This window comes from Nuphar pumila, chromosome 10, assembly GCF_984573655.1.
Source record: "Nuphar pumila chromosome 10, dmNupPumi1.hap1.1, whole genome shotgun sequence".
Lineage (NCBI taxonomy): Eukaryota > Viridiplantae > Streptophyta > Magnoliopsida > Nymphaeales > Nymphaeaceae > Nuphar > Nuphar pumila.
In genome coordinates this window covers 95,112,788-95,138,925 of record NC_143258.1, presented here as the reverse complement: position 1 = coordinate 95,138,925, position 26,138 = coordinate 95,112,788, and the positions used below count along the sequence as shown (strand labels likewise).

Here is a 26,138-nt window from a genome sequence, read left to right as displayed (position 1 = left end):
CAATCTCATCAACTTTATCTAAAAGAGGCATTAAAAAATAAGAGTTTACAAAAACACGTCCAACGTTTGGCGTATTTTAAAAAGCATGCCTCTCTTTCAAGAATACCCGCCTAGTTAGGAAAATAATTCTCACCCACCCTTCCTAGCCCCAATGGGGGGTTGGCCACTTGGCCTACTGTGGGATGGGACCTTGGGCTGCTATCGATTCTCATGTGCGCAATCCAATGCGTAGCATAGACCTCAAGGAACCCACGGAGTTTTAGGTATGGCAGCTGAGTCAGTGCCATCAAGTCTTTGCCCCGGAGCAGTTTATTTGGGTTATAAATTTAATAAATATATAAGCTTCTTAGGTTTACCATGGTTAATTATGAATGAATGACCATATTGCCTTTTACCTTTTATCATATAACCAAAATAAAAAACGAAGGTTCCTTTCAAAAGTAAAGAAAAGAGGGTTTCTTGCTTGAGCAAACTTTGCACAACTTTTATGCAAAAAGCCAGTGAACAAAGAAAGTGAGAAAAAAGTGAACATAGCCATGGCCATGGAGATCAAATGAAATCACAAGAAAGAAGGGTAACACCAATAAATCGTAGGAACAAAATGTACCAGAAAGAGGGAAAGTGTTGATGCCAAAGGAGAATGCATGTAGTAGATTTTAGATCCAAAGGCAGTAAATTCTAGATAAAAGACGAGGGTCACTGTGACTTCTTGATTCAATAAGGAGAAGTGATGTTTGTAAATTCTAGGTTCAAGGGTTGTTGTGACTTCTAGATTCAATAAGGAGAACTGAAGAAGTAATGTTTGTAAATTATAGATTCAAGGGTTGCTGTAAATTCTAGATAAAAGAAGAGTAACACCAATAAGGAGAACACTGGCAGTAAAGTCTAGATTCAAGGGGAAGTGACGTTTGTTGTTGCTGTGACTTGCTGCTGATTTTTTCGTTTCAATGAGGGTTACCACGAGAGAGAGAGAGAGAGAGAGAGAGAGAGAGAGAAATATATTAGGATTTCTAACGTTATATATATATATAGAGAGAGAGAGAACCCAGATCGGACGGCCCTCATTTTATCAGGGTACCCGACGTTGGGTCCCTCTCTCTCCTCTCTCCCTCTCAGCCCAAACCCTCAACCGGTCTTCTCTCTCCGTCCACCACCGTCGCCGCCCCCGGCCTTCTCTCTACAGCCACCACCGGCGCCGGCCCCGGCCTTCTCTCTACAGCCACCACCGGCGCCGTTCCTCTCTCTCCGGTCACCTCCATCGCAGGCCCTCGCTCTCTCTCAGCGGAGCCCTTGCCCCCATCGTCGACCCTCTCTCTCCGGCCACCACCATCGCCAGCCCTCTCTCTCCGGCCACCTCCATCGACGGACCCCGCTCTCTCTCTGTCGTTCTTCCGTTCGCTGTAGCAAGTAACCCTCTTTCCCTTCCCCGTTCCTCCACGATCGTAACTACGCGAGTTTTTCTGCGATATTGACGAACACCCACTAAATTTCAGGACCCCAAGCAGTCCGGTTCTTTGATCGTCGGGTGAGTTGTTTTTCTGTAGTATTGAGTGCTTGAATATCTATTTGTTCTTGATTATCGTTGATTTCGTTTTTTTTGTTCTGCCTTCATTGGTTGAGCACCATGGTTGTTTGAAAATGCCCCAATTTTGTTCCCCGTGTGCTTGTTTGAAAAAGGCTTTATCGGATTCTACATTTGATTGTCATTTTCTTCTTCTTCTTTTGATTTGTATTTTATTCATTTGGTATCTGTCACTTGGCAGTTGACAGAATCTGGTTTTCTTGATGGTCTTCTCTAAATGTTGCATCAATTTTTTCTTCTTTGGATGTATGATAAACGGAAATGTGTCTATTGGGTATGAAAAATGGTGTGGCTGGTCTATGTTGTGCAAGCATATTCTGGTGGGATGCTGCAATTTTTAGATTATGGAGTTTTAAGGGCTTTATGTTTCCTGTTTCCACTGCATTCCTATATTTTTATCAGCCTATTTTATAAAAGATGCTAAAAAGATTGTCAGATTGCAATGGAATATTTTAAGAAGAAACAAGAGAATTCAGACTTCTATTATGCCGTTCAAGTTGTTGACAAGAGACGGGTTGCCAACTGTTTTTGGGTTGATGCTATAGCATGTGAAGAGTACTACTATTTTGGTGATCTGGTGTTTTTTTATACAACATACAAGAAGAACAAGTATATGATGTCATTTGCATTTAAGGTGTTAATCATCATAATCAATCATTCTTGTTTGGTTGTGCACTACTTGTAGATGAGAAAAAAAAATCTTTTTGTTGGCTTTTTAAAGAATGGTAATGCAATGGATGATCAACCTCCAGTCTCCATCATTACTGATCAAGATCCATCTATGAATGCAACAATAAAAGAAGTATTTCTGAATACAATTCATAAGAACTGTCTCTGGCATATTATGCAGAAAGTGCCTTCAAATATAGGCGATTTATGCAAACATGATCCAGTTTTTAAGCACTATTTGGATATTTGGTTTCACAAGTCTGAGACAGTTGAACAAATTGAAGGTATATGGAATGAAATGTTGGAGTTATATCCTCAGCTAAATGACATTAAGTGGGCTGCTGAGCTTTGGGAGATATGTACAAAATGGGCTTGGCCATATTCTAGTGACACATTTATGACAGGAATGTCTACAACTCAGCATAGTGAGAGCATGAATATTTTTTTAAGAATTGGGCAAATACTCCAATGCATTTGTTTCTAGAAAGATTTGAAACTGCATTAGATAGGCATCATTACAAAGTGAAAAAAACATGATTATCAAATGAATAATGGAAAAAAACGTGTGCAACTGATAGTGCAATGGAGATTGACTTGCGGGATACGTTCACTCCATCAAATTTTGTAGGACTCAAGAAGCGATTGTTGGCATCTGTAAGTTATGCTAAATTTGAAGATGAAGGAAATGTTAGAACATACAAAGTGAAGAAAACTATACTAAATGGGTGCAAATTAGAATATATGCTTACATATGATACAAGTATAAGAAAATTATCAAGTTGTCGGTGTCACCTATGGGAATCTGCAGACATTGTTTTAATGCTGAAGAAATTCATAAATTGCCAGAAAACTATATTTGTAAGAGATGAAGGACTGCAAAGAGTGGAGCAATACATCGATGAGATTCAGAAGAAGGATCATCTAAGTTAGGCACATTTCCAGCTATAAAAAATGATGTGTTCTCTTTGAAGTCAAACAAATGCCTGAATGAAGTATTGGAGTGTGACTTGTGTTATGAACCTGCATTGGATGGCCTTGATATGTTGCTTAAATAGTTGTAGAGAATAAAGATGGAAGCACATACTAGTGTAGAAGACATCATCACCGTTGGAGAAAATGAGGTTGGTGTTAAAGACATTTCAACTGCTGGAGAAAATGAGGTTGTTGTTGTTGAAGATGTCACATCCATTGGCGAAAATTTGACCCCTATGAGGCGCACGCCTCGGGCCTTTTGCGCTACACATGTGCGCCTCAAGGCACAAAGACCCTCACCTTGAGGCGAGGCGCGCCTTTTGCACATTGAGGCACATTTTTAACAACATTAGTTTTTTTTTAAATTTAAAGGTCAAAATAAAGGTAATTTCTCGACGAGGGTATTTCTTGGAGAAATTTTTCAAAAGTTGATAAATCTTGGGAAAATTTTGGGAGTTTAAAAAATTGAAAAAATATAAATAACAACAAAAAACCTAAGAAAATAATAAGTTTTGTATTATTTTTCTTTAAAAAATTTAAAGAAACATTTTTTAAAGGTTTTAACATATAAAAGAAACAAAAAATAGGAAATGCAAACTTAATTTTTTTATAAAAACTCAGAAAATATTATGATATTATCATGATATTTTTTATTTGTTGATATTTTAAAAACATCGTGATATATTATTGATATTATCAACAACCTTGAAATTGCTGATAATATCACGATATTTTCAAAATATCGGCGATATCAGTGACTATGAGATAAACACACTATCCAGAGTAAAAGAAAAAGCGAACCACATAATTTCTCACTTTGCAATCTAGGAAATGTTATAGACATATATGAAATCTCCTCATCATTAGAGTCTTATCATCTACTTCTGAATTGCTTGACCCTTCTAACTCAATCCATCTTGTGGCCTCCATTAAATAATTTTATCGGTTTCTTTTAAAGTATCTAGATGAGCCGGTCCCCAAAAAGCATCTGATAGACTGATACATTATAGAATCAGAAATTAATGAGAGAGGTTGAAAAGTTGTTAATGGTATTCAAAGATGCTACATAATTGCTAGTGCCTTTACTTAAGCACATATAATTAAGAGGCTTCTTTACTGAAAAAAAATCATGTTGATTATAGTGCCTTAAAACATGTTACAAATGTATGACAAATGTGATGATGGGAGAAACATTAGTCTTACAAAGAGAGAATTTGCTTTCAAAAGGGCGAGAGAAGCCAAAGCATATCCCCATTCGACTGTTTGTTTCTGACCATGAGAAGAATGTCGGCCAAAATGTTACTGGTTGCGACTTACATCATCGCAGAGCTATGTCACATAGGTGCGGGTGTGGCGATGCGGCACTTTAAAAAAACTTGGGTGCGGGGATGCGGGAGGGTATATATATAATTAATATTTAAATATATGTATATATAAAACTTATCCATAAAAAAAGCTCTCAATAAAAGAATCTATTTTTCACTAGAAACAATAAAAAATTTAGAAGTATTGCTTAATCAAATTTTTAATCGAGTATTGCTTAATTGGATTTGGATTTATATACATTTAATACAAAAGTACATTCCAATGCAGTTTTCACTTTTTTTATTAATGCATTTAACACAAAAGTTTGACCTACTCGGTTCTCCCCATTTAATACAAAAGTACATTTAATACAGAATCAGACTTACTCGGTTTTCCCCATTTAATATAGAAATTCATTCCAATGCAGTTTTCAGTTTTCCTATTAATGCATTTATGACAAGGCTCTATAAAAAGTATAAAAGAATGTAATGGTTCAACTTTTTATGACAAAACTTTTTAAAAACAGTAAAAGAATGTATGTGGCTCAAAACATTTAATGCACAATTTTTCAAACTTTCAAAACTTTGTATAACAAAACTTTAAATAATTATTTTTTTAGTGTAACTATTTTGGAATGACTTTCAAATATTTGAGATCTATCATTCAAAAGTATGGAGAAATTGATGGAGATGTAAATCATAGGATAAAGGTTGGGTGGATGAAATGGAAAAGTGCAACTGGAGTGTTGTGTGATCGTAGAATGCCATTGCGGTTGAAGGAAAAGTTTTATAGGACGACAATTAGGCCCGCTTTACTATATGATACAGAATGTTGGGCTGCCAAGAGACATCATATTCAAAAAATGAGTGTAGCTGAGATGCGTATGCTTAGATGGATGTGTGAAAATACAATAAAAGATAAGATTCGAAATGGGGAGATACGTAAGAAGGTAGGCGTGACATCCATTGAAAATAAGATGAGAGAGAATCGTTTACGGTGGTTTGGACATATTCGGCGAAGGCCTAATGATGCTCCAGTTAGAAGGATGGAGAAATGGGAACATATATTAGTTAAAAGTGGTCGGGGTAGGCCTAAGAAGACGTGGATGGAGATGATAGGAAATGATATGAATGCTTTGAACCTCACCGAGGACATGGCATTGGATATAAATGATTGGAGGAGAAGGATTCATGTGGAAGACCCATAATGATTTTCTTTTTTGGTTCATATCACCGACCCCAATTGTTTTGGGATGAAGGCGTAGTTGTTGTAATGTAACTATTTTGGACAAAAATAACCCTAGGTGCGGGTTGACCACACCCAGGGTCACATTGATCGCACTAGGTGCGGCACCCATACCTGCACCTGCACCTGCGTTGCATCACGTTGACGTGGGTGCGGTGGCTTCTATGTCGAGTCTCTGTGACATAGTCGCAGAGTTTGAATTAAAAATCCTCTCATTTCTCTCCCACCATATTGCCCACCATGTGGGGAACAACCAACACCTCCACAGGAAGAACGACCTACCATGCCAGGGGACCTTCTTTGGAAAAATAAGTAGATCCCTTCCAAAAGAGGCCTCCCTAACATTGACCTCACCCAACTGTCATGCAGACCTGAAAATGCCTTGGAATAAGATGCAGGATTATAATATAAATGGTAGGCAGATTCTTCAACCCAGCCTCAAATTGCACACATGCAACAACGTAGATGCCCCTCCTATGAAGGTTGTCATGAGTAGGAACCTTATCTAGAATGACAACCATGCAACCAATCTCGCCCTCAAAGATGGACCCGAGCCCCATAAACATTTGTCCAGTTAGGGATCCATACCCGGATCACATAAGGAGAGGTAACAGGAAGCTACCGTGAACTCCCTAGAGGAAGAGTGTAACCATCTACATGTGCCTCATTTGAGGGAGCAATACCAGATTTGAAATGTGTCCATAGACTCCATACCTTGCACTAGTGGGTCCAAACCTATGTCACAGGGACTCGGCATAGAGGCCGCCACACCCGCGTTGACGCTACGCTGGTGCGGGTGCTGGTGTGGCACCCGATACGATCAATGTGACCCTGGCTGCAGTCAACCCGCACCTAGGGTTATTTTTGTCCAAAATAGATACATTAATTTTTTTTTAAATTATTTAAAGTTTTGTCCTATATACAAAGCTTTGAAAGTTTGAAATGTTGTGCATTAAATGTTTTGAGCCATCTACGTTCTTTTACTATTTTTAAAAACTTTGTCATAAAAGGTTGAGCCATTACATTCTTTTATACTTTTTCTAGAGTTTTGTCATAAATGCATTAATAAAAATAAGTGAAAACTTCATTGGAATGAATTTCTATATTAAATGGGGAGAATCGAGTAAGTTGAATTCTATATTAAATGTACTTTTGTATTAAATGGGGATAACCGAGTAGGTCAAACTTTTGTATTAAATGCATTAATAAAAAAATGAGAACTGCATTGGAATGAACTTTTATATATTAAATGGGGGGAACCGAGTAGGTCAGATTCTGTATTAAATGTACATTTGTATTAAATGGGAAGAACCGAGTAGGTCAAACTTTTGTATTAAATGCTTTAATAAAAAAAAGTAAAAACTGTATTGGAATGGACTTTTGTATTAAATGTATATAAATCCTAATCTGATTAAGCAATACCCGATTAAAATCTGATTAAGCAATACTTTTAAATTTTTTATTGTTTATGGTGAAAAATAGATTTTTTTATTAGGAGCTTGTTTTATGGATAAGTTTTATATATACATATATTAAAATATTAAAAAAATTATATATATTAATATATATACCCTCCTGCACCCCCACACCCAAGTTTTTTTAAAGTGCTGCATCGCCGCACCCGCACCTATGTGACATAGGTCCAAACCCTAGACGAGGATCAGCTATCTTTGAAAGGGACCCATTCACCTGGGTCCCCCAGGAATCTATACTTTTTTCTAAAGTAGATGACCACATCGTCCGAACCTTTAGCGATCTCCCACCACCATTTTGAAATCAAAGCAACGTTCTGGCCCAGGAGTGAGTGAATCCCAAGGCCGGCCCTCCTGGCGGGGGTGTAACCATCGACCAACCCACAAGAGGCATGCCACCACCCTCGCTTGAATTGCCCCAGAGAAAAGATCTGAGCTTTCTAGTTATCTCCCTATCAACTTTTGTTGGCATTTTGTAAAAAAACAAGAAATATGTTGGAATTGAAATGAGAATAGATCGGATAAGGACCAACCTTCCTTCTCGTGAAAGATACTTAGACTTCTATAGGTGAGAATCTATCCTTTCGACGGTAGGAGACCATAAATGGGCCATAACAAGACAACAATCTAGCAAGAGACCGAGGTACAAGGTGGGCAATGCCCCAATCTTGCAACAAAAAATGTGAGATGTTGATGCCAGTGAAAAATGATCAACATTGAATTCAAATACCTCCGATTTAGCCTCATTCACCTGAAGGATCGAGACCTACGCTACGCAAAATCTTTGATAATACAAAACCAAAATATTGGCTCCTTGGTGGCCTCGTCGAGAATAGCGAAGTCAAAACTTTAGTACATCATAAGGTTGATGAGAGCCTTTGTTGACGCCTTTCTCACCATCCCTACGAGTCCCTCAGCGACAAAATAAAAAATCAGAGGGGATAGGGAGAGACCTTGCTCCAATCCCCTCTGCAAATCAAAGAACTGCCCCAACTCACCATTGATACTAGCAGCCGGCAATGCTGAGGTCAGCAGAGCCTGAATCCACCTACTCCATCGAGGTCCAAAACCCATGTTCTGCAGCAACTGCATTAAGAAAGATCAGGCTACCAAGTCAAAAAGCCTTAGAGATGTCTAGTTTTAGCATGAATGTTGGCTTACTCGCCCTTTTAATGTTGTGAATAGCTTCATCGGCGAGAACAACACAATCCTGCACTAGCCTACCAGGAATAAAGACCCGCTGCAATACACTCACCAATTTAGGCATAACCTTCTTAAGCCTATTGGCCTAAACTTTCGACAGCATCCTGTAGGTCACCCCCAAGACCGAGATGGGCATAAGAGAAGCGATATCTTCAGCAGGCAGCCTTTTCAGAATGAAAATGATCTCCGATCTGCCCAACACCTTAAGGAGGGAGTAGTTATAGTAGAACTCAGAAAAGAACAGTTGCAAGTCGGTACAATAAACCTCCCAGAACCATAGGTAGAAGTTAACAAGGAATCCATTCAGACCCAGAGATTTCAATTTAAAGAGTTGACCAACGACCTATCAGATCTCGGCGGTTTGAAACGGGGCCTCCAAATTAGACACCTCCCCCTCCGGGAGCTGGGGAGATAGAGCCCCACTCCACAGCAGGTCTAGAGAACAATGCCTGAAAATTGTTAGAAAGTGGCTTTGAATACATTAGGTTCAATAATGAACCCATACACATGCACATGAAGTGCGAATAAACCCATTAAAGGGAACAACACAAGCACATAATGTGCTAACACATAAACCCACACAAGGGGCAAAAATATGACATAAAGTCATAAGTTGAATATTATTGAAGAAGAGGAAGAAGAGGGTAAAAACCCCTTACAATGGAGCAAGTGCTCCTCCAAATCTTGAAGAATACAAAGGGGCAAGCCCCTATTTATAAGCATGAAAGGGACCACCTTGGGGGCTCCCAAGGGAGACGTTGGAGAGCCCCCAACGTCTCTATTGGGAGGCCCCCAATGTGGTACAAAATACGAAAATTAAGAAAATAAAAAACAGAAAATTAAGGAAAAAATTACAATGCATATTCCAATTGGAATATGCGTAAAATGTCAAATTACAAGAATACCCTTGAGGGTATTTTAGGAAGATAAAATATATATATTTATATATATAAATAGAGATACGTATACATATATATATATATATATATATGTATACATATCTTTAGATATATATAAATATATATATGTACATTTAAGGATTATATTTCAAAATATATGTGTACGAGTACACATATTTTAACAAAAATAACTCGTGACTGCTTTTACAATATCTGGATCCTCAACAATGTTGCTGTCAATCTTGATCAAGTCAATATGATTCTTCCGCTTCCGATCAGATGCCGGTTGATGGAAGAACCTTGTATTTGAATCCCTGGACTGTAACCATGTGACGCTGGAGCGCTGGTGCCATTTCAGTTCTTCACGTACCTGCTAGTTGGGTTTGAGTTATATTGGGTCGACAAAATGGTTGGGCTTTGGGTTTTATGATTCCTGCCCCCACCTTCCTCTCTCTCTCTCTTGTTAATCTGTTTCTCTTCCTTGGAGTTGTTCTGGAGCCTCTACAACCACTTTGGATTTATCAGACGGGAATTTACCATGGTAGAAGTAGAACACACACACACACACACACACACACACACACACTCTCTCTCTCTCTCTCTCTCTCTCTCTCTCTCTAACCTGGAGGATGCACTAGTCAAATGGCTAGAAAGGAGGAGGCTGGGAGGGGACAGAAACACAGAAACTATTTGATGAAATGCCTCTGAGAACTATGGTTACATGCACTGCTATGAGTCATGGGAAGTTAGGGATGTGGATTAGTCTAGGTGAACTTTCAATATAGCCTGCAGAATAGTATGGTGTTGTGATTCTTGAGTTGCTAGATTAGCCCCAATGCCTCTGCAGCTACATCATTGTTTAATATCATAGTTGTGAGAACTTAATTTGCCTACTTGTTTGATATCATACTTGACCACAGCCGATAACTTGGCTTGCTAACTTATGCATATCATGTTTTAGGTGTTTCACTGATCCGCATGTGTGCAAAGTGTAGTTGATCACTTTTAAAAATTCATGTTACTAAAACATATATATATATATATATATATATATATATATATATATATATATATATATATATATATATATATATATATGTGTGTGTGTGTGTGTGTGTGTGTAGAGAGAGAGAGAGAGATAGAGAGAGAGAGAGAGAGAGAGAGCTGCCAAACATCCATAGAACTAAAACTGGGATAATTTTTTTTAGGTATCAAAGTGCGGCCAAACCAAGGTTGCCAGACTAGGAAGCGGAAGCGGGAAACGATACGGGAAGCGGAAGTGAGAAGCAATGCATGTTAAAATATATAGGAAGCGGGAAGCGAGGAATAAAAAAAAGAAATATAAGAATTGAACGAGAATCAAAATAAAACACAAATAAAAACTAAAATAAAAGTGAGTAATATTAAATTTCATGATTTTTTAGTGTAAGAATTAAATTTTTAACAAAATCTAAAAACAATGACTACCAATTTAGCGAAAGCACATGGAAGTGAGTGATGAGAGTCAGAGAAAACACATAAAAATCATGAAAAGTTGATTAAGAGAACATATAATAAGAATAAATGAAGCGCGTGGAAAGCATAGGAGAAGCGTGGGGGAATCAAGGTTCTCATCAAGTTTCGGAAGCGAGGAGTATCGCGCTTCCGAAGAGAGTTTCCGGTAAGCGAGCTTCCCACCTATCTAAGAAGCTTTCGGTAACTCTGGGCCAAACACTCACTTTTCCTGGACAATAAAATTTGAGGTTCTAAAAAACTCAAAAAAATGTTAAGTAGACAATTAAATCTGATTTGCATCCAAACAGGTCCTTACTGTTGTAGCTAGAGTTTGAATTTATGCCCTTTTGGAAATGCTTGTCCATATTGATCATGATATTTCTAACATATCCTGAAATAAAATATTTCTATAGTAGTTTGGAGACTCAGGTCTTTTTTTTTAATCCGACACAATGCCTGAGAGGTCTATAATCGATCTCCTATCATAAGCCCAATGAATACAAAAAAGCAGGAGCAACAAGGGTATTGTTGTAGAAATACTTTATTATTCCTTTGAATTTATTTGACACCAATGATTGACAATTATTTCCTTTCTTAAACCATGTCGATAATGTGGTGCAGAACTTCAAACATGGGCAGGTAGGAACGTGTTAATATTTGACCTTAATTCATGAGTAATATGAAGAGGGTATATGTGATGGTTTAAGGGCAAGAAGCGAGGAAAATATACTTCTACGCCCGTCATGAACCAACCATAAAAGTTTGATGTGTCATTTAGATCTTCAAAATTATTGTCTTAAGTACTGTTGAATCAGTCATCCCAGAAAGGGAGAGAAGAAAATTTGAAAAAGGAAAGGTATCCATTGGTCAATTTTTAAGGTAGAACATGTTCTTAAAATATGAAAATGGGCCACATGTTAAGTCAATTGGGTTCAAGTTAATTCAGTTTTAATTGACATTGTCAAACATACATGAGTTGATCAAATCTGAGCTTATAAAGGAACCTAGTTTCCCAAGAGGGTGCCTTTTTTCTATCTTGGTGTGCTAAAGTACTAGTGTCTTGGAAAGGATTGTCATTCCTTCTCTTTCATGGACTAGGCTTTTGGTGATGGAGAGATTTCTGTTGCATTTCTTCATGCTTTTAAGAACGTATCTTTTCTTTCCATTTGTAAAAATTGGTTTGAGAATTTGTGTTTAAGCTTTACTTGTTCAAGGAAACACAATCACAAGATCTTTATTCAATGAAACCTAAGGCATGTTTAGTGTTTAAGGATGTGTTTTGCGTGCTGTGGAAACCTTTTCGCAGAAACATATGAAATACATTGTGTTTTTGTGGCCTTCACTGCAGCAATACAAATGCATCTGTAGTGGTGTCAAAATTGAATCAAATCAGCCTAAAGTGACCAATTCAAATTGAATAGGGCCCTTTATGAATTTTCTTGAAAATCAGCCTGAATCGATTTTATATTTGTTTTTTATTTATATTTATAATTATGATATTTATTGGCTATTTTATTGTTTTGGGCCTTTTGGCATTAAATTCATAGTTTAAAATTTGATTGGACCCTATATGTCATTATTTATGTTAATGTATTTTCTTTGATTTAGTTAAAATGTTCTTTTTTCATTTTCTATGATTTTATTTTATTTTAAATCTAAATTTTAAATTGGTCGACTCAAAAGATTTTATTCAATTTGGTTCAGGCCAATTTTCTGAATTGTTTTGAAAATTGATTTGGTTCAGAAACCGATTTTGACTATATTGCACAATAATGTCTTCCCTTGTAGAAAGAGACCCCCATTTTCAACAGCAGCCCCTCGAGTTAGGCAGTAATGTTTTTTGAGGGGGGCTGGTCCTCTTCCTTGAGCTATGGAGACACTCTGAGGGGACTGATTGTCCTGCTATATAGTCTTTGTGTGTTCAAAAAGCTATTGGCAAGCCTCATCCCACAAAAAGAGCCATGATCTTTTGTGGTCAATTGTGAAAGGGGATGAGTTTGCTTAGCCGAGTTTGATATTGATATTATGAGATCCAAGTGATCTTCTGGTCTTCTTAATTCTTTTAAATGGCTAGATTGTTTTTTTTCCAAGATAGTGTGGCTCTTATCAAGGTTGATCTTAATGCCATCTTCATGGAATAGAAATAATGGGAAAAGGTTTTGTCAAATACCCTGATAAGTTACTCCAATGTTATTTAGCATGAAGGACATGATGATATGACAAAATATTTTGATAGTTATAGAACAAGGACATTATGATATAAAAAGTATTATTAAAGGAGAAACAAGCAAGACCTTACTGAGATTAATTTGCAAGGATGTGAGAATTGGCAAATAGCGCTCTGTGTCCTTCCTTACAATGATTGGATTTCAAATTTGGAAAGTCACAGTTATTCTAGTTGAGAGCCTACGTTTTGTTGACCTTTGTAAATATGAGTTTCTTTTTTTGTACATCAACATGCTAAGAGGCATACTTTTTTTGTCTAGATTTCTTTTTCCTTTCATTATAAGTTTTTATTCCATATCTGTTGTTGGGAACAATGGTAAAAGCAAATGTATCAATGACTTATCTTCGCAATTGTCTCCACTCCAGTTGGTATGAAGGAAGGTGTTTATAGGCGGCTTCCATTGTCTCTTAACAGGCACCCTAGCAACTCCTCCTCCATCTTCCTCACCCCTGGCAAACAAGGGAGAGCCGTCCATTTCTCTCTGATGCTAGTTTTGGAGGGCCTAAATTGATTAATAAGCCTTCTCATGTCGAGCTAGCTCTAGGTCTTAGCAGAACTCACTCTTCCCCTTCATTCTCTGCCATCTTATTTGGACATTCACCACTATCATTCCATGGATTCGGTCTCCCTGAAATGCTGGGCCTTTAAAGAAAGATGTGCCTTTCTTTTAGAATCTCTATATACTCTGGTATCTAGTACTCAAATGCACACCTTTCTTTAGACGAGAGCTACATAATTATGAGTCTCTAGTTTGTAGATTTGCATGATAGTACGATAGAAATAACAGAGAGCAGATCAGGTCAGAAGTTGATGACATTACTGTCACAGGTGCTTTGCATGCCATACGAACAACATCATAGATAAGTTCCACCATTTCTTCCTATCCCACAGTTGTGCACATAGTCTTGCTATATCTTAGACGTGATGCTTCCACTTCCTGCTTAGCTTTCTGGAACATCGCTCCTTCCTCTCACTAAGCTAGATAGAAGCATTACAACCCTCTCTCTGTTGTTGAAGCCACACGGCATCCCCTTCTTAGACTTGTCATCTTTGATATTCTGCGCGTGGGAACGGGCCAGTTACATCGACAGAGACTACACTTGACAGGCCTATCCAAGTGGTCTACACTTTACTCCACAGCAGCCATCTGACACAAACCTAACTATCAATGATATCAATGGGTCTCTTGCATAATGGCTAGGTTCTGGCAGCATTTCCGAGGGCTGGACGGGAAACTGGGGTGGGTTGCAACAGGCAGAGCCAAGGCAGCAGCAAAGTCTAACCAGTTACCAAGTGGTTACCCTAAAATTGAGTATGTTGATTTGACCCATTTTCCACACGTGAGATAAGTTGGTGATGTCTATTCTGCCCAATAATGCAATTTGTCAGCTATTGTTTTTTTGAGAAGTGGTTAAACTTAAACATCCTAAACTTGGGGAGTTTCTATTCTTGATGTTAGTCTTTTCCTTATATATATATACTGCCCTATTTTATTGCAGTAAGATAATGGGGAGACAGGGATTACCAGAGTGCCATCCCTCTCCCTTTTGAAAGCAAATTCTCTTTTTGTAAGACTGATGTTTTGCCCTCACATTTGTCATACATTTGTAACATGTTTTAAGGCACTACAATCAACATGCTTTTTTTTTCAGTAAAGGAGCCTCTTAATTGTATGTGGTTCAGTAAAGGCACTAGCAATTATGTAGCATCTTTGAATACTAGTAACAACTTTTCAACCTCTCTCTCTCATTAATTTCTGATTCTGTAATGTATCAGTCTATCAGATGCTTTTTGGGGATCTGTTCATCTAGATACTTTAAAAGAAATCAATAAAATTATTTAATGGAGGCCACCAGATGGATTGACTCAGAAGGGTCAAGCGATTCAGATGTAGATGATGAAGACTCTAATGATGAGGAAATTTCATATATGTCTATAACACTTCCTAGATTGCAAATTAGGTGAGAAATTATGTGGTTCTCTTTTTCTTTTACTCTGGATAGTGTGTTTATCTAGTTGTTTACTATGAGATGTTTATTTTGACCTTTGAATTTGAAAAAAACCAAGTTTATTGCCCTTTTGTTCAGAACCACTAAGGTTTCAATTGCAAGATGGGATCAAAAACTGGGTATGGGAGAAGTTGTACAGAAGAAGGGTGGGACGTGGGGAACCACAGGAATAATTTGGGAGAGCAAAGTTTATTGCTTGATCGAGGAAATCGTGTGGGTAGTCTTTGTTTCCTATCATCTTTTTTACTTTTTCAAGTTCCACATTCTTCATGTTGGCTTTCAAATGGGTTTTCCTACCTGATTAATCTTTGTTATTTATGCGGATTGAATTTGTTGTTAGTTTGTTATGTATTGCTTATATAGTTGGAGCATTAGCTGTTAAGCCTGTTATAGTTTGACAATGGGCAATTTGGGTCTTGGACTCTTGATCTAGTTCTGATACCAAATACATTTGATTCATGTAGTTATTATATAGTATCTTTTGAATTTCCTGGATGTCATTATCAATTTGCCTACTTTGGAATATGTTTTGTGTCATATGCACAATCAGTGTTATTAAAAATGCTCCTCAAGGCGCAAAAAGCGCGCCTCGCCTCAAGGCGAGGGGCTTTATGCCTTGAGGCGCGTATATACAGTGCAAAACCCTCAAGGCGTGTGCCTCATACGCCTTGAGGCGCACGCCTCGAGGCGTATGAGGCGTGCCTCAAACTGAGGCGTTTATGCCTGGGGCTTTTGGTCAAATGAGGGTCAAACCCCTCATTTGACCAAAAATTAAGGTTTAAAGTTTAAACAAACCTAATCTTTTATGTTTTCACGCCAAAAAATTATTGTACTAGATACGGCTGAAGCCGGACTGGATGCAGAAGAAAAGGAGGAAGTCTTTGCCTCTTTCACAATTTCTTTTTGGGCTTATTTGTATTTCACCTGGAGCCACAATCCACATATCTAAAAATCTCTGGCTTTGTAACTTTGTACTGATTGTCATTCTTCAACAAAGATGATCTCGAGCATCTTTGACCAGGAAATTGTTCTTTGGGACTGCAGCTGCTACACCATTTCAGAAATTGATCTTGTAATGACTGCTGGTGAAGCAAGATCTTTGTTAGTGACATGAATCCTGTCCCACAAAAGTACTGGTTATTTATCAGGCATTATAAGAATGCTAACCCAATGAGGCATTTATGGTTTATTACTGAAGATATTGTTACTTTTTATCTTCGAAATTTGTGTTTGATATGTGAAGGTATTTATTTCAGTCTGATCCAGATCTGCTTCCACTTGATTGTTTTTAAATTTCAACTGCTGTTTTGTCAGAATTTAACTTTAAGTAGTTATATGGTACATTCAGTTGTTTTAGTATGTATTATATGCTTAGTATGCTTGAATGGCAGTCCATTTTGCTATCAGCACTTTTCACTTATTAGTTTTTGACTGCTTGATTAGATGATACTCCAACTTGTTATGTCCATAGTTAAATCCTTTTCAATCATGTCTTCTTGAAATAGCTCTAATTTTGAATAAACTTGCTTAGGTAATTAAACTAGTCAACTTTGTAAGAGCAATAGAATGGGAAAGGATCAACAAACTGAAAAATATTGGATGCAAATAAAATTCAAACTGTAAATTATGACTGCAAGCCAAGATCATTAGGTGCTGTTTGACTGCCATGACAATTTCATACTAGAAGAAACAAATCCTAGTGACAAATTTATGTAGTAGAAGTTTGTCCAAGAAAAAATTTACTGTAATTGATTTAGATTCAAAATATCACACTTTCTGCAGAAATAAGTCTGATGTCCTGAGCTCAAAGTCTTGTCTCCGAAAGAAAAAGTATCCAGAGAAATTTTCTCCATGTTGAGGATTGGAGAAGCTAGTGTGTCACACGGTTTGCACTCAATATTATAAATATTGATTGTGTGCATAATTGATTTTAATATAATTTTTTTGTGTCTTCAGGACAAAAATGACAAATAAAGGGAAAGGACTTGCATCATCCTCATCCCCACATGTGAGTTTTGCTGCTAGTGTTGCTGATAGTTGTGGTGGGAGTGATGATTTGGGGCCACTATAGTTACATGTAGATAAGCTTGCAAAAACTGAAAAAGGAGGTAGTGGAAACAAGAGATTTCGATGCAAGCTCTGTGAAAAAGATTTTGTTGGGTCTTACACAAGAGTGAAGACTCATTTGTTGAAGATATCAGGACATGGTATTTCAGGATGCAAAAAAGTTGATGAGGCAATGCGAAGACAATACAAGAAGAATATGAGAAGAGAAAGACAATGAATGATTCTTGTGCAATTAGTGTGCCATTTGGAAGCCACCAAGAAGATGCTGAAAAAAAAAATCAATGTAAGAGGTAGAGGAACGATACAAGCAACATTCAATACATATGGAAGGGAGGATATGAATAGAAAAGTAGGAAGGTATTTTTATTCTAGTTCACTCCCATTTAGTGCGGCTAGAAATACTTATTGAAAGGATTTAGTAGCATCTTTGGCAAATTGTAATTTAAGTGACTATGTGCCTCCAAGCTCAGAAAAACTACGAACCATACTTCTTGCATAAGAGAGGGCAAATGTGGAGAGGTTACTGGAGATTAAAAAATATTCATGGGAGCAAAATGGAGTTTCTATTGTTTCTGATGGATGAACAAATATTCAAAGGCATTCACTAATCAATTTCATTGCTTCTTCGCTTAGTGGCCCAATATTCTTGGAAGCAATTGATGCATCTAGGAAATATAAAAATGCGGAGTATTTGAAAGAGTTGTTTATAGAAGTCATAAAAGAAGTGGGTGGTCAAAAAGTAGTACAAATCATTACAGACAACGCTCCAGTTTGTAAAAGTGCAACGTTGAGTTTGGAGAGTGAGTACCCTCATATTTTTTGGATTCTCTGTGTAGCACACATCTTAAATCTGACCCTAAAGAGCATATTCAACCCCAAAGAAGAAGAAAATTCACAAGCATATGCTTTATGTTCATGGATTGAAGATTTAGAAAGAAATGTCAAAAGTATTAGGAATTTTGTTGTTAACCACCATCGTGCTAATGCTATATTTAATAGGCATTCTGACCTGAAATTGTTGAAGGTCGTTGAAACACGTTTTGCGTCCATCATTGTGATGGTGAAGAAGATTAAAAAAGTGAAGATGTTTTGGTTAGCATGGTAACTAATGAAAATTCGACATTCTATCGTGCTGATGATGATGTCAAGGCTCAATAAATTAAGAAATTCATTGTTGATGATGAGTTTTGGGACAGAGTGATATACTTCCTTTAATTTACGCAATCTATTTGGGAAATGTTGGGAGAAGTTGATAAGGATGAGCCCATGCTTCACTGAGTTTATGAAATATGGGATAATATGATTGAAAAAAATATAAGTTATAGTTTTTAAGTATGAAGAAAAAAAATCCTGCATTGGATGATTCAGAATTTTTTAACCATATTCATTCAATTTTAGTCAGAAGATGGGATAAGAGCAACACTTCTTTGCATTGCATGACACATTCTCTTAATCCAAAATATTATGCAAAAAAGTGGCAGGCAGGTGGTATTGGTCGTGTCCCTCCAAATTTAGACCCAAAGCTATCAAGACATAGAAATATGTGTATGACAAGACTTTTTCCAGAAGCATATCTTCTAAATCAAGTCGCACAAGAATTTGAAAATTTTTCATCTTCGAGATTATATGGACAAACATTACTCGTGAGAGAGGAGGATAATATAGATCCTATCGCATGGTGGTCAACATTTGAATCAGAAACACCTATTCTCCGACGTCTTGTATTAAGATTGTTATCGCAACCTACTAGTTCATCTTGTTGTGAAAGAAATTGGAGCACATATTATCAAATCCACAACATGAAGATAAACAAATTCACCAACAAGCGTGTAGATAATTTAGTATATGTTCATTCAAATCTTCGACTACTTTCGTGAACCAATGATGAATACATGTACTAATTTGCTCTCTTAGTTATTTGATTATTTTTTAGTTTTTCATTTAAATATACTTGTATTGTATTTAACATTTTCAAATTGGGTTGGTAATGCAGACATGAAACATCCAATTTTTTTGATGTAAACCAGAAGAGTGTGACTTCGAGGGAGAGCATGATTTCAACATGACAAACATGAATTTATCTAAGTTCAGTCTTCCTTCTTATGATGCATTTGATGATGAAGGAGAAAATTATTAAGATTCATTACTTCATCGTCATATACATTATAGGATATACTTTTGGTAAGTAATTTAGTTCTTTTTTGCTTTACTTATTTAATTGATATTTAGGTTGATTTAAGTGCGGTGTTAGTTTTTGTGATGTAGAATAAAATTATAGAATTGTTAATTTGATATATTGCATGCATGATGAATGATATTATGACAATGTTAAGTGTTAAAACTTTAAAATTATATATATATATATATATATATATATATATATATATATATATAATTTTTTACATTTTTGTCCCCCACGCTTCTCCCATTTTTTTTCATTTTTTTCGCTTCCCCCTCGCTTCCGGTTCGCTTCCTAGGTCGCTTCCGGTTCGCTTCCGAGACGGTTCAGAATTTTCTTCTAAGTGGTTCCCCGCTTCCTAAATTTTTGAAAGTGCCTCGCTTCCCGCTCCCGCTTCCCGTATCGCTTCCCGCTCCCGCTTCCTCGACTGGTAACTCAGGTCACACCTTTCTTGAACAACCTTCTGTAGGGTTATATGGCCATAAGACAACTATTGATGCCTTCTCCAAGTATGTTTGGATTTATTGAATGAATGCTCATATTTTATTTCTTGGATACTTACATAGATCAAGTTGTTGCATTAATGTTATTTTTACATGTTAATCTCATATTTTTCAGTATTTATTTGAGATTTTTTATTTCTTGTTGGTTGTTGCTTCATCAATAAAGCATTTTTTCTTTATTTATAATTTTAGATATTTTTATAGTTTTTAATTTTTTTTTGAGGCTTACGCTTTATGCCTCGAGGCTTTACGCCTCGCCTCAGATTTTGGTGGAGCGCCTCGCTATGCCTCAACGCTTTTCACAACACTGTGCACAATAGTCCATCATGTTTTCTCACCCCTATCATTCAATGTGAGAAATGTCTTACTAGATTGAAAATTTAAGGTTGGCAGCATTATGGTACTTATCTCTTAGTAGATCTTTCTGTTGTCTTTAAACCTTTTGTTTATATTCTGATCCGAGTTGTTATGTGATGAAATTGGTGCTTAGGATGGTTAGCATCGGGATATTGAAGCATTGAAGCTATTACACCACAAGCATGAATACCTTTTCTGGGTTATAACTTCTTTTGCATCCTTGTTAACGACTTGTGTTGGTATCTGTTGCTTCTTTTGTTGAGGTAATCTTGATATGCCAATTTAGTTAACATGGCAAAGATATGGTGTGACTAGTTAACTTCTTAGGACAATGGCTATCCATTGGAAAGTGTCTTCTGTTTTCAAATATGAAGGTTCGCGTTAGTATCTTGACATACTAGGTTTTATGCAGCATTTTCTTATGGTTCATTGGTATCCTCTTTTCTAGAATTGTATTTGGAGTTTCTGGGCATTAATAATGTATTTTCTTGTGGGTTTTCCCTAATCAAGAGATGATCTTGTGGATTCATGAATGTGTTCTGTTGATTTTGTGGTATAAACCAACATTTATTGCTCGTAACAAAACCAGAATAGTTCCTTGTATTGTTCATATCATTTCAGTATTTCAATGAATTCTTAAAGGCAGATAACCTTTTCTAGAGGCAATTTTGGAGCAAGTAAAAAACATTGAGAATTAGAATCATCTGATTTGATTCTTTCTCAGTAACCATGAGGTGATCATCTTAGAGTGATATTTTGTTGATGGATGCTCCTATTGAATTCATGGTCTTTGAAGAATGAAAACCATGTAACATCTATGCCATTAGTTCAATTACTGTAATACGTTATTGATCTAATCCTTTGTGGTAACTACCCGCAACAACAAATTTGCAAAACGAGACAAAAAGTCTGTTTATCTGTCGTAAACAGAATGAAACAAAAGATCTTCTTTCTTATGAGATTCAGTACTATTATACTAATGTCCAAGGTCCAATGTTGAAATCATTTAGGAGGTTCTTTGTGACGTTCATCTGAGAAAAGAATCTAAAATATCTCAACTTTTTTAGAATAGGTCCAATTCGATCAGTAATGATAGAGGCACTTCGTTTTATACTATTTTGAAAACCCAAGGACTCAATCATATGGACATGCAAAATACAGGATTTCCAATCCTAGCAGGAAAAGGAGGGAGATGGATACTCAAATTTAAATGGGTTAACAGTTGTGAGTGAATGATTCTGTCTGTGCACACTTGCATGCATATGTGAACCTATTGGATGAGTCCATCATTCCTCTGACGTGTAGGTTGCCTTTGTGTGTCAATTTTTCTATACACAGTTTAAAACATTGTTTAGTTCACTGTTTTTTTGTTCTTTTTGAAAGCTACAGTTAAGGATCTTGTAAGATATTTCTGTCTATGAAACTTTAATCATCATACATTTCCAGAATGGTGAAAGATAAAATCCAAACACCTAGTTACACAGGCAGGATCAATGTGGATAAATATTTGTTTCAGCTAAACATCTGCCTGAAAGGGATGGTGGGTGTAGCAACTGGAAAAAAGTTTCAGATAGCATGTTGTTTTAGTTGAGAGGTTAAAGGGTGCCTGTTTTTTTGGTGAGGGTGGAGGGGAGGGCGAGGCAGGAGGTGTGTATGGCAGGAGGCAAAGTTGAATTGACCGAGCCTTTCTTGAATTACCTTTGACATGTGAACCTCTTCCTGGTGAACTACTTATAATTTCAAGAAATACATCATTCTAAAAAAAGTAACTTCAAGAAATACATAGATTTTCTGCTGTGTATGGTGCCCCTAAGAAACTTGTCTTAGAACATTACAATATCTGCTTGGTTAAAGTTAGTTCTGCTTGTTATTACCAGCTGTTCTGCACTCACTGTTTTTTGCTTGACATGCTGCTATTATGTTTATTTCACCTGTATATCACTGCTAATGATGGCATGTGTCCTGCCTTTAGAATAGTTAGATTGGAAATTTAGGCAAGGCATTCGTCTTGCCCTGTGTATTATGCCTTCGCTATGTGACTGAGCAGTTCCTAATATCCAGTATAATTGAATAATGCACAAATAAATGTGATATCATGCATGCTTTGAAACTTATGCTCATCATTGAATTAAATGGGCAAGAATATGTGTTTTATAATTGTTTTGTGATAATGCTTCATTAGTGTGAACATGCATCATGTCACTGGAGAAGTGCATACTCATTGTGTTTTCCCTAAAGTACATATGTATGTGATACTAAGAAAATGCTTCATGGAGATAATTGTTTGAACCGATATTGGATTTGCAACTTCACATACTCAACCAACATTGAGCATAGTTATTCCCATTTATGCTCCCTCCAACTCAACTTTTCTTCTTCAATCACAAAAGTCATGTTTATCTTTCAACAAGTGACTCAAATACAGAGCACTTAGAAAGCAGTAGGGCCACTCAGATAATTTTGGTCATAAGAGGCAATCTGCAAATCTTCTCCGACTGCTAATGAATTAATGAACAATATTGTTGAACAGAGATTGCTCTGAGCCTCTGACATACTTCTGTGTTCTATTGTAGAACTCAATGAACTTGCACAGTTCCATTGTAGAACTCAATGAACTTGCACAGTTTTGTTTATCTGCTTATTATGATTTTTTATTCTCCGATAATTTATGAGTATTTTTTAATCTTTTCTTTCAAAGATTGATGCACTTTTATGAGTAGTAGGTTTTGGCTGCAGTGAGTTATCTTAGTGTCTTAACCTAGTTGAGGGATTTGTGCTGCATTAGGCACTTCTTAACCTGAACTGTTGTGACCTGGTCCAACCTGCATTCAATATGATCCTAGTGACAATTTTCATTTTGAGTATCTTGAGTTGACTTATCTTCATGGTTCTTCTTAATAGGTACTTGGCTGAAAGAGGCGCCCTGCTCCTATTAAATGGTGATGCTAGTTACTTTCAACTGAAAGACATTTATAGCCTGGTAGCAGAGGGAGTTCATGGGTGTTCATGGAAGGCCTTTGAAGTTTATAGGCATTTGAAAGCCCTTGGATATGTTGTGGGTCGGCATGGTCTTCTTTGGACCACAAAGAGCAGTAAGGGCTCTTGCACTTGTTCAGTTTCTTCTCCAAATGCTGAACATCATTCAAGATCAGACAAAGAGGAACCAGAAAGTGATAGCGCTCCTCCCACTGAACTTCTTGCCAATATGAGTATAGCCAGCGGTGATGCATTAAAGGTGAATTTTGATGTTTACTTACCAAACAAGCAGTTCAAGAAGTCAGCTCCCGGAAATCCCAGTTTCATGCTATGTGTTGCAGGGTATGTTTATGTTCTTGATGGTAATGATCTGGAAGATAATCTATGTATGTCACTGCAATGAAGCTCATTTTTGCCAACCATCTTGTAAGCCCAAGTCACTGTTGGCCAAGTCCCAGAAGCCTGTGCATAGCTGTTTGGTTGTTGGTGACTTGGGAATCAATTTGAGACTTATATGAGTATCTAATTCAATATCTATATTTGTGATAATCTGGTTTATCTGAAGTACTTTTTACCTTGACATAACAACAACCAATTTCCTCACATTTTTCCTTTATTTATGTCAGGGAGACCCCTCCAGCACTGCCCCAGGTAGAGGAACTCAGAAAGCAATGCAGGGCCATTCCCCTTAAGTTTGCTCATGTTGATCATGGCCGTGTAAGTATCTTCTGTTATGAGAAAGTTGAATTGATGACTCTACCGTGATTTCTCGTACGTATTGCCTTACTATTTAAGCTGATATACCCCAAGTTGGTTAGCATGTATCAGAATTTGACCAATAGAAGCAAGTAGCAAGAGGAAATTTCTTGTGCTACTAGTGAAAAGAATATCATAAATTTTGAATAGTTGGAAATGCCTTTGTATTCAAATTGTGAAAGGAATTCGAATCCAGCGTGTGAAAATGTACTTCCTGAGTTTCTAAAATCCCATTGTTTTCTTTAGATGCACTCACTTGTCCAAATATATGAATAATTTCAAATCTTGCAAAGTTGCAATGTGCTCCATGCGATACCCACTTAGCCCTTTTCTTTTGGGGATAAGTTGGTGCATCTGAACAACCCTTTTGTGCTTTACATAAGCAGGTTTTTCCATCAAGAAAAACAAAAACTCTCTTGTCGTCTTGATCTGCTGTTATATTTTGAAAGAGATCAATGTGATATTTGCAACTCACTTGGGGAACAGAACTAGCACATTGTTTTAGCTGTCTGATAAGTTTACAGCGTAAAACAATTTTGGTGTACATATTCAAGATTTCTGTAGCAAAATGAATTCATTTATTCGATCATGTACCTACTTGCATGAGCCCTACCACACAATCATGAGTTCCAATGTGCATTCTGGAGATTGACATGAAATAAAAAGATCGTCTCATGACCTGTTTTACACAAAAAAGGGACCACGTTTCAGGTGAAATATATTATTATCTCATCTCAAAGCCGGACTCATAATCTGAAACAAAATTCATAAACTCCCATCCCAGCTACCAGTTTCCAATCACCCGCCATGAAAGTAGCTTGGCCTCATTTTTACCTTATGCATAAACTCCTGTCCCAGCTACCAGTTCTCAAACAAACCATATTCTGTTAATTCAAACTTAGGTTTCACACAGTGTTGTGAGAGGCGTACGCCTCAGAGGCGAGGCACACGCTCAAGGTACTGAGGCGTGCTGTGATGCGCAAATTGCCCCTCATCAACCTCCAGAACCCCCTCCTTCATCCCCAAGTCTTCCTCCTCCGCCCGATTCGTCGGCTGTGCTAACCCCAAGTGCCGGTGGATCCACCGCCAAGTGCCAGTGGATCCACCGCCATGTGCCGGCCACCTGCTCCACCGCCGCTCCCTGTCTCCCCTCCCACCGCTTCACTTTCATACCAGTTGTGAGAGGCGTACGCCTCAGAGGCGAAGCGGCGAAGCGCAGGCTCAACGCCTCGCTTCGCCTCATCTCATTTAACAACCTTGGTTTCACATGCATTGCCTTTTGAGAATCCGAGCGGACATTTCACACAGACCAATGGTGCTGTTCATAAAAACATCTGCTGCGACATGGGTTCTTCCACTTCCCAACTTCATGCCCGGTAGTGAGCCAATTTTACTATCTTCCTAAGCCAAAACAAAAGCAAAGGCCACAGGTATCATGCTGATCATGATAGTTTGATCAGATTTCCAAGTTTCCACAACCGAATTTGATAATGAAAAAGCTCAACTGATGAAGAGACCAGGTTCATAAAGAGTCCAGAATTGGATTCCATCATTCATCCAACGTAATGTTTTGCATTTATTAAACGCTTCATTTGAAAGGAAATTGGCGCTAAACGAGACCAAAAGGTGAGTCCATGTTATCACAAGACTTATTTTCCTTCACAGATGTTTGGTCTTCACTCAAACTGCAAATCCAGAAAGTACAAACATCAGAGAGAAGAAGAGTAAGGACGAACTTAATTCTCATATACTGATTAATCAGGGATTGTATGCTGAACAACGAGGAAAAGAAAGCATAGTGAGTGCTCGGTATTGGGTTATCCAGGTCCAGAGGAACTGGGTCTGGACAAGCTTTCATGGTGCATGAGCGGAGCAACGCAAACCATCTTAGATTTTTGGGTTCTTTTATTATTTGGATCTTTGTATAGAAATTGGATAATTGTGCGTGAACCATATTCTTAATATAAGTTTTATCGTTTTAGGAAGTTTGTTTGATTTAGAATTAGGAAGATTTCATTTATTTATATGTGTGAGATTTTGTAGTTAATCAGTTGATTGGGCAGTTATTTCCAGTTTATTTCTAATTTCTTTTTTATTTTTCACATTTTCCTTTAATTTTCTGTTTTTCCTAGATAATCTCGCAGTTGGTAGAATTTTCTGTAAATCCTTTTCTGGATTTACATCATTTCAAGACCCCAGCAAACAACATACCAGGCTGGGCTC

General features: G+C 37.3%; 1 protein-coding gene across 2 annotated transcripts; it reads left to right on the top strand.

Moving 5' to 3' along the window:
- The first annotated feature begins 1,053 nt into the window (after positions 1-1,053).
- Positions 1,054-24,166, top strand: LOC149827442 (uncharacterized). 2 transcript variants are annotated; one of them, XM_090020318.1, is made up of 5 exons: positions 1,055-1,525; positions 14,845-15,029; positions 15,156-15,290; positions 23,085-23,501; positions 23,786-24,166. In XM_090020318.1, the coding sequence occupies exons 2-5, from the start codon at positions 14,911-14,913 to the stop codon at positions 23,922-23,924; spliced, it is 810 nt and encodes a 269-aa protein (XP_089876444.1). In that variant the 5' UTR covers positions 1,055-1,525; positions 14,845-14,910; the 3' UTR covers positions 23,925-24,166. The 2 variants fall into 2 exon arrangements, with proteins under 2 accessions (XP_089876445.1, XP_089876444.1); XM_090020319.1 differs by lacking the exon at positions 14,845-15,029 and having other exon boundaries at positions 1,054-1,525; positions 15,166-15,290.
- Positions 24,167-26,138: the final 1,972 nt, after the last annotated feature.

What these genes read in the sequence shown, in the direction of transcription:
- LOC149827442 (XM_090020318.1), top strand. Translation starts at nt 14,911, where the DNA reads ATGGAGGCCACCAGATGGATTGACTCAGAAGGGTCAAGCGATTCAGAT. An exon ending in CTTCCTAGATTGCAAATTAG is followed by an intron (nt 15,030 to 15,155) that starts GTGAGAAATTAT and finishes CCTTTTGTTCAG; the next exon opens with AACCACTAAGGTTTCAATTG. An exon ending in TGCTTGATCGAGGAAATCGT is followed by an intron (nt 15,291 to 23,084) that starts GTGGGTAGTCTT and finishes TCTTCTTAATAG; the next exon opens with GTACTTGGCTGAAAGAGGCG.